This window comes from Euphorbia lathyris, chromosome 2 (assembly GCF_963576675.1).
Source record: "Euphorbia lathyris chromosome 2, ddEupLath1.1, whole genome shotgun sequence".
Classification (NCBI taxonomy): Eukaryota; Viridiplantae; Streptophyta; class Magnoliopsida; order Malpighiales; family Euphorbiaceae; genus Euphorbia; species Euphorbia lathyris.
Window position 1 is genome coordinate 33848994 of NC_088911.1, and position 13864 is coordinate 33862857.

Here is a 13864-nt window from a genome sequence, read left to right on the forward strand (position 1 = left end):
AAGTCGAATCGCCCTAACGATGTATCCAGTCCAAATTGGACAGAAAAATTAAATAAGGACTAAATCCATAACAAAATTAATAATTAAGAGCTCAATATGGAAAAATAATTGATTAAGGCTTGATCCTTAAAACAGGTAAAATTCAGGGGCTTAAATATGCTTCTTGCCTTAGATATAAAGTGAGCGGATGGTATGTTACCAAATAAATAAACATTTAAAATTGTAACCGTAAAATAAAAATCCAAGTCAGCAATGGCACGTGCAAAAGTCTCTTTATGACTGCGTTGCGACCTTATTGTCCGTGAGAGCTGACGCTTTTTGGGCTGCTGCAGCCCCCTCCCTTCCCCTCCCTATTTTCTTCTCCACTTCCATCTCTTACACTTCTGCTTTCTTCCATCTAAGCCAGTCTCTCATTTTCAGATCTTTTTCTTATTTTTAATGGAAGTTGTAGAGGATTGATTTCTTTTCTTATCAATATGAACGTCTTAGATCAAAACGCTCAATCCTCTACAACTCATCCCTGCCCATCCACTTCTTCCTAACATCTGGTAAAGATTTTTTTCTCATTCCTGCCCACTTTTTTCCCCCTTCATTTTACTGCTTTCAATTTGGGCTCATTTATGGATTTTGATGGTTTGCCTATATGTTAGCTCGTCTCATTATGTAAAATATTTGCAGATTTGTTCTCTTTTGAATTTTGTTTGATCGTGGATTTTGTTACAATTAGCTTTGGTTTTAATCCGGATTAGTTTGCGACTCTGAATCTGTTCATATATTAGTTGCTCAATTTCTGATTGTTTCTGGATCTTATTGTGTAACTGGTGTTGAGAGTGTGGGTGTAGTTGATTATATTCTAAATTTGTTGTTCTCGACAAGTTTCTAGTTTCTTTGACAATTTCAGGAGTTGCTTGCTCCTTAACTGAGATTTGATTTTGGAAATTCATGGTCAAAGTAAAATTGAATTTAAAAGAATCCTTTATGCTTTTGGAATGGATGTGATAGAATTTGACTCCGTATTTTAGTTGCTCATCCCAACCTCAGAGGAAAAAATAAAATAAAAGAGGAATAGTGAAAATAAAGCCTAATATGCAGTACTGCACTTTTTGGAAACAATAGGAGGGTCCTCCCTCTATACTGTGAGCTCTTATATATTCTGATGTTATTGACACTGTTATATATGACAGTAAACGTTGGAAACAATAGGAGGGCGAGCCTTGGCGCAACGGTAAACGTTGTTGTCGTGTGACCAAGAGGTCACGGGTTCGAGTCTTAGGAGCGGCCTCTTGCCAAAATAAATTGGCAGGGGAAGGCTTGCCCCCAGTACACCCTTGTGGTGGGACCCCTCCCCGGACCCTCGCTCAGCGGGGACGCGTAGTGCGACCGGGCCGCCCTTTTTTTTATTGACACTGTTATATATGTACTTTAAGAAGTTGCACATTTTCTTTTGTAATGAATTCAGATTTGCTTGATCGGGAATATGGAGTCTTGTGATTGTATTGACACACAGTGGCATCATGAGGAGCTTCTTGTGAAATATCAGTATATATCAGATGTTTTGATTGCCATTGCATACTTCTCTATTCCAGTAGAGCTCATATATTTTGTGCAAAAATCAGCCTTCTTCCCGTATAGATGGGTGCTTATGCAATTTGGTGCTTTTATTGTTCTTTGTGGAGCAACCCACTTCATAAACTTGTGGACATTCACTATGCATACAAAAGCGGTTGCGGTGGTTATGACTATTGCCAAAGTTTCTTGTGCCATTGTATCATGTGCAACTGCTTTGATGCTAGTTCACATTATTCCTGATCTTTTGAGCGTTAAAACTCGGGAATTGATTTTGAAGAACAAGGCTGAAGAGCTTGACAAGGAGATTGGCCTTATTCTTACACAAGAAGAAACTGGAAGGCATGTGCGGATGCTGACTCATGAAATTAGAAGCACACTTGATAGACATACTATATTGAAGACCACTCTTGTTGAGTTGGGTAGAACTTTAGGTTTAGAGGAATGTGCACTGTGGATGCCATCACGATCGGATTTGACTCTTCAGCTTTCTTACACCTTGCACTACCAAACACAACTTGGAACTACTGTGCCAATAAACCTTACTCAAGTCAATGATGTCTTCAACAGTGCTCGAGCATTGCGTATACCTTATACCTGCCCACTGGCTAGAGGGGTCAGACCTCTCGTTGGTAGATACACACAACCAGAAGTTGTTGCTGTTCGTGTTCCTCTTTTACATCTTTCAAATTTTCAGATTAATGATTGGCCTGACCTTTCTGCAAAAAGCTACGCTGTGATGGTTCTGATTCTCCCTACTGACAGTGTTAGAAAGTGGCGAGACCATGAGCTGGAACTTGTTGAAGTTGTGGCAGATCAGGTTTTTTTCTTTTCTGATTTCATTTATTACAGAATATGCTCTTAGAAATTTAATTTAGCATTTTGTTTGAGTTCCTATTTTCTGACATGAAGATCTAATTCATTTATTCATGTGTCTTGCTACCTGCAAGAATATGATCGTGGCTGTGAGAATGATGTGCCTGACAAATGTCTTGCCAATATTCGTGTTTAGTTTTGGTATATTATGATCCTCGTTTTTCTTCACCTGCAAGACATGTATGCCGTTGTATTGTGAAAACTCCACGAATTGCATTTAAAAATGATATATTCTGAAACCCTTTTGAATATTCCTATAGGTTGCAGTTGCACTTTCACATGCTGCTATTCTTGAAGAATCTATGCGAGCACGCAATCAGCTCATGGAGCAAAATCTTGCTCTAAAGTCAGCTCGTAGGGAGGCAGAAATGGCAATCCATGCCCGTAATGATTTCCTTGCTGTCATGAACCATGAAATGAGGACACCAATGCATGCTATCATCGCATTGTCATCACTTCTTTTAGAGACTGATCTAACTTCAGAACAAAGAGCAATGATTGAAACTGTACTGAAGAGTAGCAACCTTTTGGCAACACTTACTAACGATGTTTTAGATCTTTCTAGACTTGAAGATGGCAGTTTAGAGTTAGAAAGTAGGATGTTCAATCTCCATGAGGTTTTTAAAGAGGTAACAGTTAGAGACATTTTTTTTTGTGATAATGTTGTTTAGTTTGGTTGCTAAGTACCATTATATGGATGCGGTGTGGTTATTGAATTTTCTTTTGTTGAAAATATAGGTTGTTAGCTTGATAAAGCCAATTGCATCCTTAAAGAGGTTGTCTATGACTTTGATCATGGCTCCAGATTTGCCTATGTGTGCAGTTGGCGACCAGAAGCGTCTCATGCAAACTATTTTAAATGTAGTTGGTAACGCTGTTAAGTTCACAAAGGAGGGCTATGTTTCAATTATTGCTTCGGTTGCAAAGCCTGATTCCTTGAGAGACTGGCGACCTCCTGAATTTTACCCAATGTCGAGTGAAGGCCACTTCTATCTGCGAGTACAGGTTGTTCAATAATGCAATTGAATGTTGCTCTAGTTTAGTTTTATAATCTTAGAAGATGTTATTTTGGCAGTTAACTGTATCAATCAATCATTGTCACCCTGACATACATTCCGGTATTGCATTGGTTAAATATCTGCCTATCATGTTTATTTCTTACAGGTGAAGGACTCTGGCTGTGGAATTCTCCAACAAGATATCCCACACCTCTTTACCAAATTCACTCAGACCAAAACTGGATCCAGCCGGAATAGTGGTGGTGCAGGACTTGGACTGGCGGTTTGTAAACGGTAAAACTAGAAAACTTTATGCAAAGCTCATAACCTTTAGAAAATTCTATGCAAATATATTACCTGAAAAACATTACTTTTATGATCATTATGACTTTCTGCAATCAAGAAGTAATATTTGCCCCCATACTCTTAGCTTTCACTTCATTAAACTGACCTATCTACTGAGTTACCATCTAACATGTGTGGACGTATGTTCGCTTCATGGGTATGGCAATTTATAGCATTGTTTTACTTCTCTTGTTTGGTCATTTGTTTTATCTCTTGATACTAATCTACACTGTTGAATCAGGTTTATAAGTTTAATGAGAGGCCATATATGGATTGAGAGTGAAGGCATTGAAAAAGGTACACATGCAACATTCATTGTGAGAGTTGGGATCTGCAACAGTTCAGGTGACTCATCTATACAGCAAGCTGCATCCAAAGGCCGAGGAAACCATGGAAGTGCCGACTTTAGTGGACATAAACCATTGTTCAGAGATAACGATGGGATGGTCTTCACCAACCCGCGCTATCAAAGAAGTCTTTAAAAAATACCAATAAAAAGATTATACCCAGCTAATGAAAATGACTACCTTTGGTTGTGATACCTTTCGGGCTGAAGCTGATAAAAGCGTTGAGAAAGAAGGCTGATGAGTTCTGAACCGTAAACATAATCTCAAGCTAGTAAATTGAAAGCAAAGATTAATTTACAAACTGAAAATAGTCTTAACGGTCATATCCCTACGTATCAATCTCCATTTGCACACTCCATTATTATTTGGAATGAACAATGTGAAATGAGTAGGCTCAAGATGATTCCTTGGCACAGGGTTTGTTCTGTTATTGTCTTGAAATGAAATGGCAAATATTGTAAGCGAGGATTGCCAGTATTTTGATAATATAATGAAGGGTATCGTAAAGTTTTACTGGTGTATTTTCTTATATACTAATTTTAAGGGATATTAGATAGAGTATTACTGCAACTTTTTTGAGGACTTGCCTACAACCTAAATCTTGATGGCTGTCTAGCATCACCCTTTTCAAAAGATGGATAAGAAAAATGAGAAGTTTGTAATTTTATCTCTATGATATTAGTAAGTTAGACTAATTTCACTTATTAGAAAATATTTACCTGCTAAGTTAAACTAATTTTACTTGTTAAAAAAAATACAATTATGTTCTTGTGTTACTAGTTGCCAGGATGGGCATAGTTCGTTTAATCGGTCTATTAAACTATTTTATTATTTATTTTGAAGCAAAACTATTTTATTAATCAAACTGGATCTATTGGTTTTTAATCTATTAAAACCGAAGCCACTTCATTAATATCAGCTAATTGTATAAATGGTTAGCCGATACTTTCAGTTAGATTTGTTAGTTAACTGTTTTTATTCATTTTTCTCAATAATAACCGAAAAGTAATAATGTAATTTTAACCAAACCTAAATATTTAACTATAATATAAGAATAAACATTCGATTGAATCATGAACCTTACTTTTAAAATAAGGCAAATGATATATACAGCCTTTAGAGTTGTATATAAGCATTAATTATTCACATATAATAATAAAAAAGAGAATTTTAATTCTAAAATAAGTATTTATTTGTATTGGAAATATAACAATCTATTATGAATATATGCATTTAAATATTTAAGCATTTAAGTATCAATAAATTTTATGTATTGAAAAACTAAATAAACACTATTAATATGAATTTTTGGGTTACCCTTAAAATAAACATAAATTTAAACATCCAAACAAAATTAATTCTAATATTAATTAAAATTCACATTCAAACATAACTCAATTAAATATTACAATTCATTCAAACATAAAATATTAAATATTAAAGTTATTAATTATTTATAGACTTAATACATACTCTTCTAAATGTTAGTAAAAAAAAAATCGATTGACCCCTAAATTTATAAAGTGTTCGTTAACCTCCTCAATTTGCTTAAAAAAAAAAAAACCTAATAGCCCCACCCCACCCCCCCCCCCCCCCCCCTCCCATTTTTTTTTATATAAAATGCCACATATCATTCCATTAACTTACAAGTACAACACGAAACAAAGAGGAATAAAAACCTCCATCTCATACAGGCAAAGACCCATAAAGGGGAGAAATAGACTACAAAGAGCAATAAAAAAGACTACCAAGAGCAATAAAACCAGAAAAGATACAAATACAATAAACATATATAGAAATCATATTCTTTTCGTAAGTCGAATCCCGTTGAAAAACCGTTGTAATCCATACTTCATTATTTAGGCTCTTCCGGACGTTCGGATCTGAGTCCTTTCTGTTTGTGCATCCACGCAGATCTATAGATCTACGGACAAGATAAACCTTTTCCGCTCTTGCTAAGACCGAAAAAAAATAAAAGAAAAACGTATAGCTCACAAATGTAGATCTGACGGAAAAAGAAGTTCAAGAGGAATATAGACTTCAAACTAATAAGAAGAAAATGTAGATATAAAGCTAAAAACGGAAACTAAAATATAAATGGGAGGAGAAAGAAGGAAGAAAAGCTTCCTTCTTCCTTCTCTAAATAAACCTGAAAAATGACGGTGTCGATGGTAGTAGCGGAAATGACCGGATCTGAAACAAAGAAAAGAAAAGAAAAAGTAGAGAGAAGGAGGAGCATCTCTCTCTTACCTTCCCACCCCCTTTAACTTGCTTACAAGGATCAATTGGCCCTTAACTTGCTTAAAATAATCTACATTTCAATTTATTATAAACCAATATTGTTTGTTGCATGAACTTAGGTAACTAACTATGCCACTTTAAGCAAGTATAATGAACTAACAAGACATTTATAAGTTCGGGAGCTCTATCAACTTTTTTGGCGAGTTCATTGAACGGTTTGATTAACAGAAACTGCCAAGTGTTTTATATTTAGAACCTAAATTAAAAACCAAAAAATCTATTTTTTAAAGATGGAATTATTAGGGGTAAATGCGTGATGTACTATTTTTACTCTCATATTATATTTTGGTATATACCGTTCAATTTTACACATTAATATACACCACTTTATGGGCGACTTCACATTATGATATATATTACGTGCGATAATAAGTAAACTATTAAAAAACATGATGTGGCACCATTTGATTTAAAAAAAATCAGTATTACTTTTATTATTTTACACCAAATGACAAATATAAAATATTCTGGAAAAGAAAATCAGTTATAACAATAATACAAAAAAATACCAAACATTAAACAATAATAATTAAATGTTTACAAAAAAAGAACAACAATAATTAAATGAACCAAATGCTAAATATATTTTCTAAAAATTCAAAAAATTGAAACCTTACCTATATTGATGAGTGGGGTCGAGTATGGGTAAGCAAAATTAAACAAAAAAAACCCTAAAAATTTGAATCAAACGGAACTAAATTGTAATTTGGTTTTGCTTGGTTTTGATTTGTGAAATAAATTACTAGTTGAGAAATGAAGCTAGTCTAATTTGTTTGCTGTTAGAAAAACTGTTTTTCCAAAATATATGAATATTTTATTTTATTTTTTTTATAAAAAGCTACTACTTTTTATATATATAAAGTAAATAAAAGCTTTCTAACTAAATACCTAAACCTTTTTTTTTTAAGTCAAACGATAAACAAGAGGCGAAAAGTAGGTAAACAAACGTTCCTTAAAATGAACATAGTTAGATACTCTAAAATGAAGATAATTGAAATGAATTACAATTAAAAAAAACGAGTCTAAAATGAAGATAGTTGAAAAATAAATGAGTGCAAGCCAATTGAAAAATAATTTCAGCGGAAAAATAGTCTCATATTTAGGTCAAATGGAAGCAGTTACTATAGCTGTAGTAGCTGCACATATTATGACAAAAAAAAAATGCGTATGCTTTGTCCAATTTATAGACAAGACTTATGATTTAAAAGTTTGTAAATAAAAGTCTGTTCTATATTTTATTTACAAAATAAAGTATTATAAGTTACACTGTTATGAGTACAATCAATAACATTTTTATTTTTAAAAATGTATTTTTACATATCGACAAAATACAACTCTCTAAATCGAAACTATAAATTATATGGTGAACAATTTATGTTTTTTTTACTAATTTGATAGTTTTATGAACTAAATTGATATTTAAATTCATTTTACGTAACTGAAATTTGATTCTAGGATCTGTATTTTGTCAATATATAAATATAATTTTAAAAAAATGTTTTTAATTGTCATAAGAATTTAACAGTACTAGTTAAAAAAAAAGCATACTAAACTTTTAAACCACATATTTGTATTTACAAATGGATAAACCACTGTGTTTCTTCTTGTACAAATTCAAAATGACAAAACTAGCTCATATCTTCTATTATTATGCTTCTGCCCCCAACATTCTCACACCTTCACATATTACCCCAACAATAACACTACCCATCAATCATTGTATTTCAGCATCTTCGTCGCTGCTTCCACCGGCGACCACTGAGTCACCACTATCCGATTCATTTATGTGGTAAAATCTGCATTTTCTGTTAACTCACTAACTGTTTCAAATAAAACCGAGCAGAACAAGAAAATCGAAAGCAAATTGATAAGAAATTAGAGCAAAAAAAAAAGTAATTATAAATATTTCCATTGAAGCTATCTCTGATTTAAAAAAGATATTGAACAAAAAACTAACTGTTTAGAAGGAAAAAAATGTCATCGGAGGACATCCCATTATGAAAATTTAGGGTTTTGATAGCTTGAAGAAAAAAAGAGAAAATGAAAAGTGATAATGAGAAAAAATTAAGAATAGAGAATGGAATAAAAATTAGGGTTAATTATATATACATATCTTGTGGTATCACCAATTTTTATATTGGTACTTGTGGTATTTGTTTTTGTAAACATAATCTTATGGTCGTTGTTATCAAAATTAAGACAAATGAATGGAATCTGTTAACTTGTGACGTGGCATAGGAATATTTTGGGGAAAAAAGAACTTTGACTTTTGATATTCTTTCTCATTTTTTCTTAATTTTTTTAGAGCATAAATGCTGGATTTTTTCAGCATTTTCTGGAAATTCCAGAAAATGCTGGAGAAATCTAACGTTCCGACGCCCAATGCTAAACGCTGGAATTTTATAGTGTGATTCTGGAAATTCCAAAATTCTGAGAATTTAAAAACAAAAATTCAAGAAGAAGAGGAGGAGAGAGTTAAAGCCCTTGCCTTGATTTTTGTAACGCGACAACCACATGGTTGTATTTGTAAAAAAAAAATCACAGATCCACATATACAAATCGATGATACCACAAAGCACCTATTTGTAATTAACCCTAAAAATTATTAAGGTTAAATTGTATTTTTAATATTAATGGAATCATTAAAAAAAATTAAATATTTAGGTCAAATGATACATCATGCTTTTTTAATAGTTTACCTGTTATCACATGTTATATACACAATAGTGAAAGGTCTATTATAAAGTGTTGTATATTAATATGTATAATTGAAGGTCGTTAAAGTGTGATATGAGGTAAATGTAACATAGCATATATGCAATTTACTCAAATTATCAATCAAGTTAACCAATTTTTTAATTCAAATTATTTAGTTTATAGTTCGGCCCAGGCCCGTCTTAATTATGTTTGGCACCTATGCTAAATATAAAAATTCAATTCTTAATATTTTAAAAGAATATATACACAACTTTACTCCGTCTCTTCAAAGAACATAGTTACTATGAGATTTTTTATTTTATTTTTAATTGTGTGTTTTCACCATTAGATTAATTTTATACTCCATCATCCAATGGTGAAAACACGATACTTTGTCAAAAACAAAGTAACCATAGAAGGCACATATATATGTAGGTATATATATATATTCCATAAAAGAATATAAACCCTCACAATTTAAACCTTATAAAAAAAATTGAAGCTAATCTAACATATCAAAAACTCAACAATAAACATAACCAAATTAAAAAGAATATATTAAAATGTAAAGAAGTATATACAACAATATTTGAAAGATCCTAATTTTTGTTTTTTCATATTAAAAATCAGAATTTTAGGTGTTTGGTTAAGAAACTATTGTTTACCTTTTATATATGAAAAATAGTTTTTTCCAACGATAAGAAATTCATGTTTTTTTTTTTTAACTACAAACTGTAAATCGTAACAAAAATCCCTTCAAACAACTTATTTTGTAACATTAGTTGATGATAATGTTTTTGAGTATTTTCATATATGCCTCCAAAGTAGATTCTATGGTTAGATCATTATTTAAAAATCTTTTTTTATTCAATACATGTAAAACACGAGATCATCTTTAAATTTTTTTCTCAAATCTATATATTTCAAATCATCTCTCAAATGTATATATTTCAAATCTTTTGATAAGTTATAACTAGATAACGTAATAATAATAAAAAAAAGATAACATGATATCACAATTTACCTATGTAGGGTGGTAATCGAGGCGAACCAAGGCAAACTTCGGTTTGCTAGTTAGAAAATTGACGAGTTCGAGTTTAAACTCAACATTCTGCTCGTAAACTGTTCACGAGTTTGTTAGCAAGTTTGTTCATGAGTTTTGCTCGCTAACAGCTCGTTAATTCAGTTCATGAACTTCATTCCCAAACAACTCATTAATTATATTAATTTTAAATTTTCTTTAGCACTATATAGTTGATGCGAACATCCTAACTGAGATCACTGATCACAGGCGCTCTGGCGAATCCCCAGACATCAGACCCACGGAGGTTATACCTAGGAGGGCGGATCCCCAAGACAAGCAAGCTGGGCGAATCTAGGAGTACGCAAGGAGGCGTATCAACATCTACCCTGGGCGGATCTCTAGGCTTACTTCCTCCCGAAGTAATTCACCAACAACCCTGACAATCCGTACCTGTACCAATGTACTGTTTGTCGGGACGTATCACCTATTTTACCCTTTTAGGGATAGCCTTATTGTAACCCTAGTAGGGGTAATCCTTGTCTTTTGTTATCATTAAGGGGAAGTATTTAAACCCTCATTTTGTAAGAATGACGGCAACTTTTATCAATCAAACATTATTCTCTTTGAGAACCGAGGTTTATACCTTATTATTGGAATTCACTCCTTCTAGTTTAGCTAGAGAAGAAACTCTTTGTTGGTTTACGATTAAAACCTCCATTTATCGCTTTCAATCTGTATCAGTTGGTATTAGAGCCGATCGTTTCCTGACCCGAAACTTCTTTTGGCAATGGTTCAACCCCGACAACCGCAAGATTCCATGGAAACCAATGACCGGAGGTATGAGGAGCTGAGGGAGCACCTCGCGGAGCAAATCCAAGCCAGCCATGAACGGCAGAGGCAGACTGACCAACGGTTCCTGGAGCTAACCACCTCCTTAGAAAAATTTAAGCTGGAGGTTCTGGCGCTAATCCGACCAACCGCGGGAGGATCGACCCAGAGAAAGGAAGGAGCCCTTGAACAACCGCTTCCACAAATGGGTCCTAGGGATCCTGAGGTAAGAAGACCCAACTTTGTCATTGTGCATAACGCTGATAGTGATAGTGATGACTTTGAGGGTATCGGAAATGATGATACCGTTAGAACTATGAGGGATGTTGGGCCTGTTGACAACCGACGTGTGGAGGTTGCTAGAGGATACCCAGGTCTAGGGAACTTTGATAGAGATGATGCCTTTAAGCTAAAAATAGACTTACCGTCTTTTGGAGGTGAACTGGATATAGAGGGGTTCTTAGACTGGTTATCGGAAGTTGAACGTTTCTTTGAGTATGCTGGGATTCCTGATGAGAGGAAAGTAAGGCTGGTGGCGTATCGCCTGAAGGGTGGCGCATCAGTTTGGTGGGATCAGATGAGGGAAGAAAGAAGAAGAGGGGGCAGAGATCCGATTTGATCTTGGCTACGGATGAAGGCGATGTTGAGGGAGCGGTTCTTACCGCCGGATTATGAGCAGTATATTTACAGCTCCTACAGGGGATGCTCTCAAGGGACCCGAAGTGCCCATGAGTATACTTCTGAGTTCTTAAGGCTTTCGGCGAGAGCCAACTTGTCTGAAACTGAAAGCCAAAAGACCTCTAGGTATCTAGAAGGGTTGAGATACAACATCCAGGATCGTATTGGCACACAGATGGTGGTTCGAGTACAAGATGCTAGGAATTTAGCCCTCAAGGCTGAATCCCAACTGACCGGGAGATCCAGGAGATCCGCCACTACTCAGTATACGCCTGGAGGAAGAGATAACGTGAGGTCTTATGACAAAGGCAAGCAGGTGGCGAGTGCCAGTGGGGCCAAGGTTAACAGTGTGGGAAGGGGATCTGTTGGAGATACTAGGCCATACAAGGAAGCACCTATACCACCTAAGAGCAACAATCCATATGCGAGGCCAGCACCTTTCAAATGTTTTCGGTGCAATGAGCCAGGAGATCTCCATTTGAGGTGGTATACACAAAGACCCCGAATCATGTCCTTGATATAGCCCATCTTCCTAGAGGAAACGTGACTGCCAACCAGCTGGCCAAGGATTATGTACAGATGCACCAAGAGGTGAGAGAGACTCTTGAGGAGAGAAATCAGAAATTAAAGGCTAAGGCGGATGAGCACCGCAGGGACCTACAGTTTTGAAGTCGGGGATGAGGTTATGGTATATTTGGGCAAAGAGAGACTCGCCAACGCCGCAAGTAGCAAACTTCGGCCTAGGAAATACGGGCCATATAAGATCACCCGGAAGGTCAATGCCAATGCCTATCATATAGCATTGCCGAACTGGCTTGGTAAAATCTCACCAGCATTCAACATCCGTGACCTTAGCCCATGGAAACCGGATGGTCCTTTGGAGTTCAAACAGGGCGAATCGGTGCCGAGTTCTTTTAAAGGAGCGAATGATGCAGACATCCTAACTGAGATCACTGATCACAGACGCGCGAATCCCCAGACATCAGACCCACAGAGGTTATACCTAGGAGGGCGGATCCCCAAGACAAGCAAGCTGGGCGAATCTAGGAGTACGCAAGGAGGCGTATCAACATCTACCCTGGGCGGATCTCTAGGCTTACTTCCTCCCGAAGTAATTCACCAACAACCCTGACAATCCGTACATGTACCAATGTACTGTTTGTCGGAGCGTATCACCTATTTTACCCTTTTAGGGATAGCCTTATTGTAACCCTAGTATGGGTAATCCTTGTCTTTTGTTATCATTAAGGGGAAGTATTTAAACCCTCATTTTGTAAGAATGACGGCAACTTTTATCAATCAAACATTATTCTCTTTGAGAACCGAGGTTTATACCTTGTTATTGGGATTCACTCCTTCTAGTTTAGCTAGAGAAGAAACTCTTTGTTGGTTTACGATTAAAACCTCCATTTATCGCTTTCAATCTGTATCAATAGTTTTGAAATCTACAAAACTACGTTAACATAATAATCAAACTACCATATCTTTATAGAAATATTATTATTAACATAATAATCAAACTAAACTTGCTCATTAATGTATTGATGAACATTATAATCTAACTCGTTCACTAGCTTATTCACAATAGAACTTGCTTACCATCTTTCGAACCGAGCTTCACCATGCTCATGCTCAAGCTCAGCTCATTCATAAATCGAGCTCAAACACAATCAAGCTTTTATCAAACCATACATCGAACCACCCATGAGCAGCTCATTCATAAATCGAGCTCAAACACAATCAAGCTTTTATCAAACCATACATCGAACCACCCATGAGCAGCTCATCCCATTTACAACCATACTCCTATCTTATCACAAATAGCTCATTGCAGTTGAACAAAACAAATTATCGTTGTAGAGGGGAAAAAATAATGAAAGTGCTTAATTGAACCAAGGTTGGTGCAATTTTACGAGCCCTGCAGCAGCATTTCTTTTTTGGTGACCGAGACAAGTTTAGATGATCCCTCTCACAATTAAAGCCGATAGCATTCACCAAGACTCCAATTTAAAAACTCGATCGATTGAGGCCCTTACTAAAACCAACTCAAACCAATCTTAGTCGGTAGTAGTATTTCTATAGTAGCTTTTTGAAAAACGTAATTGGGAAGAATGCCAGTATGAAAGATAATGAACAGACAACCAGCACAACACCCTCACCAGTTGAAAACATAAATTCAGATCAAAAAGCAACGTAGAAACAAA

The 13864-nt window shown here is 35.2% G+C and overlaps 1 protein-coding gene across 1 annotated transcript; it reads left to right on the plus strand.

The window, feature by feature from the left end:
- The first annotated feature begins 306 nt into the window (after positions 1-306).
- LOC136217713 (ethylene response sensor 1) lies at positions 307-4653 on the plus strand. Its single transcript, XM_066004358.1, has 6 exons — positions 307-548; positions 1460-2386; positions 2703-3071; positions 3181-3447; positions 3607-3734; positions 4027-4653. Exons 2-6 carry the CDS (start codon positions 1478-1480, stop codon positions 4265-4267), a joined length of 1914 nt encoding a protein of 637 aa, XP_065860430.1. The 5' UTR covers positions 307-548; positions 1460-1477; the 3' UTR covers positions 4268-4653.
- Positions 4654-13864: the final 9211 nt, after the last annotated feature.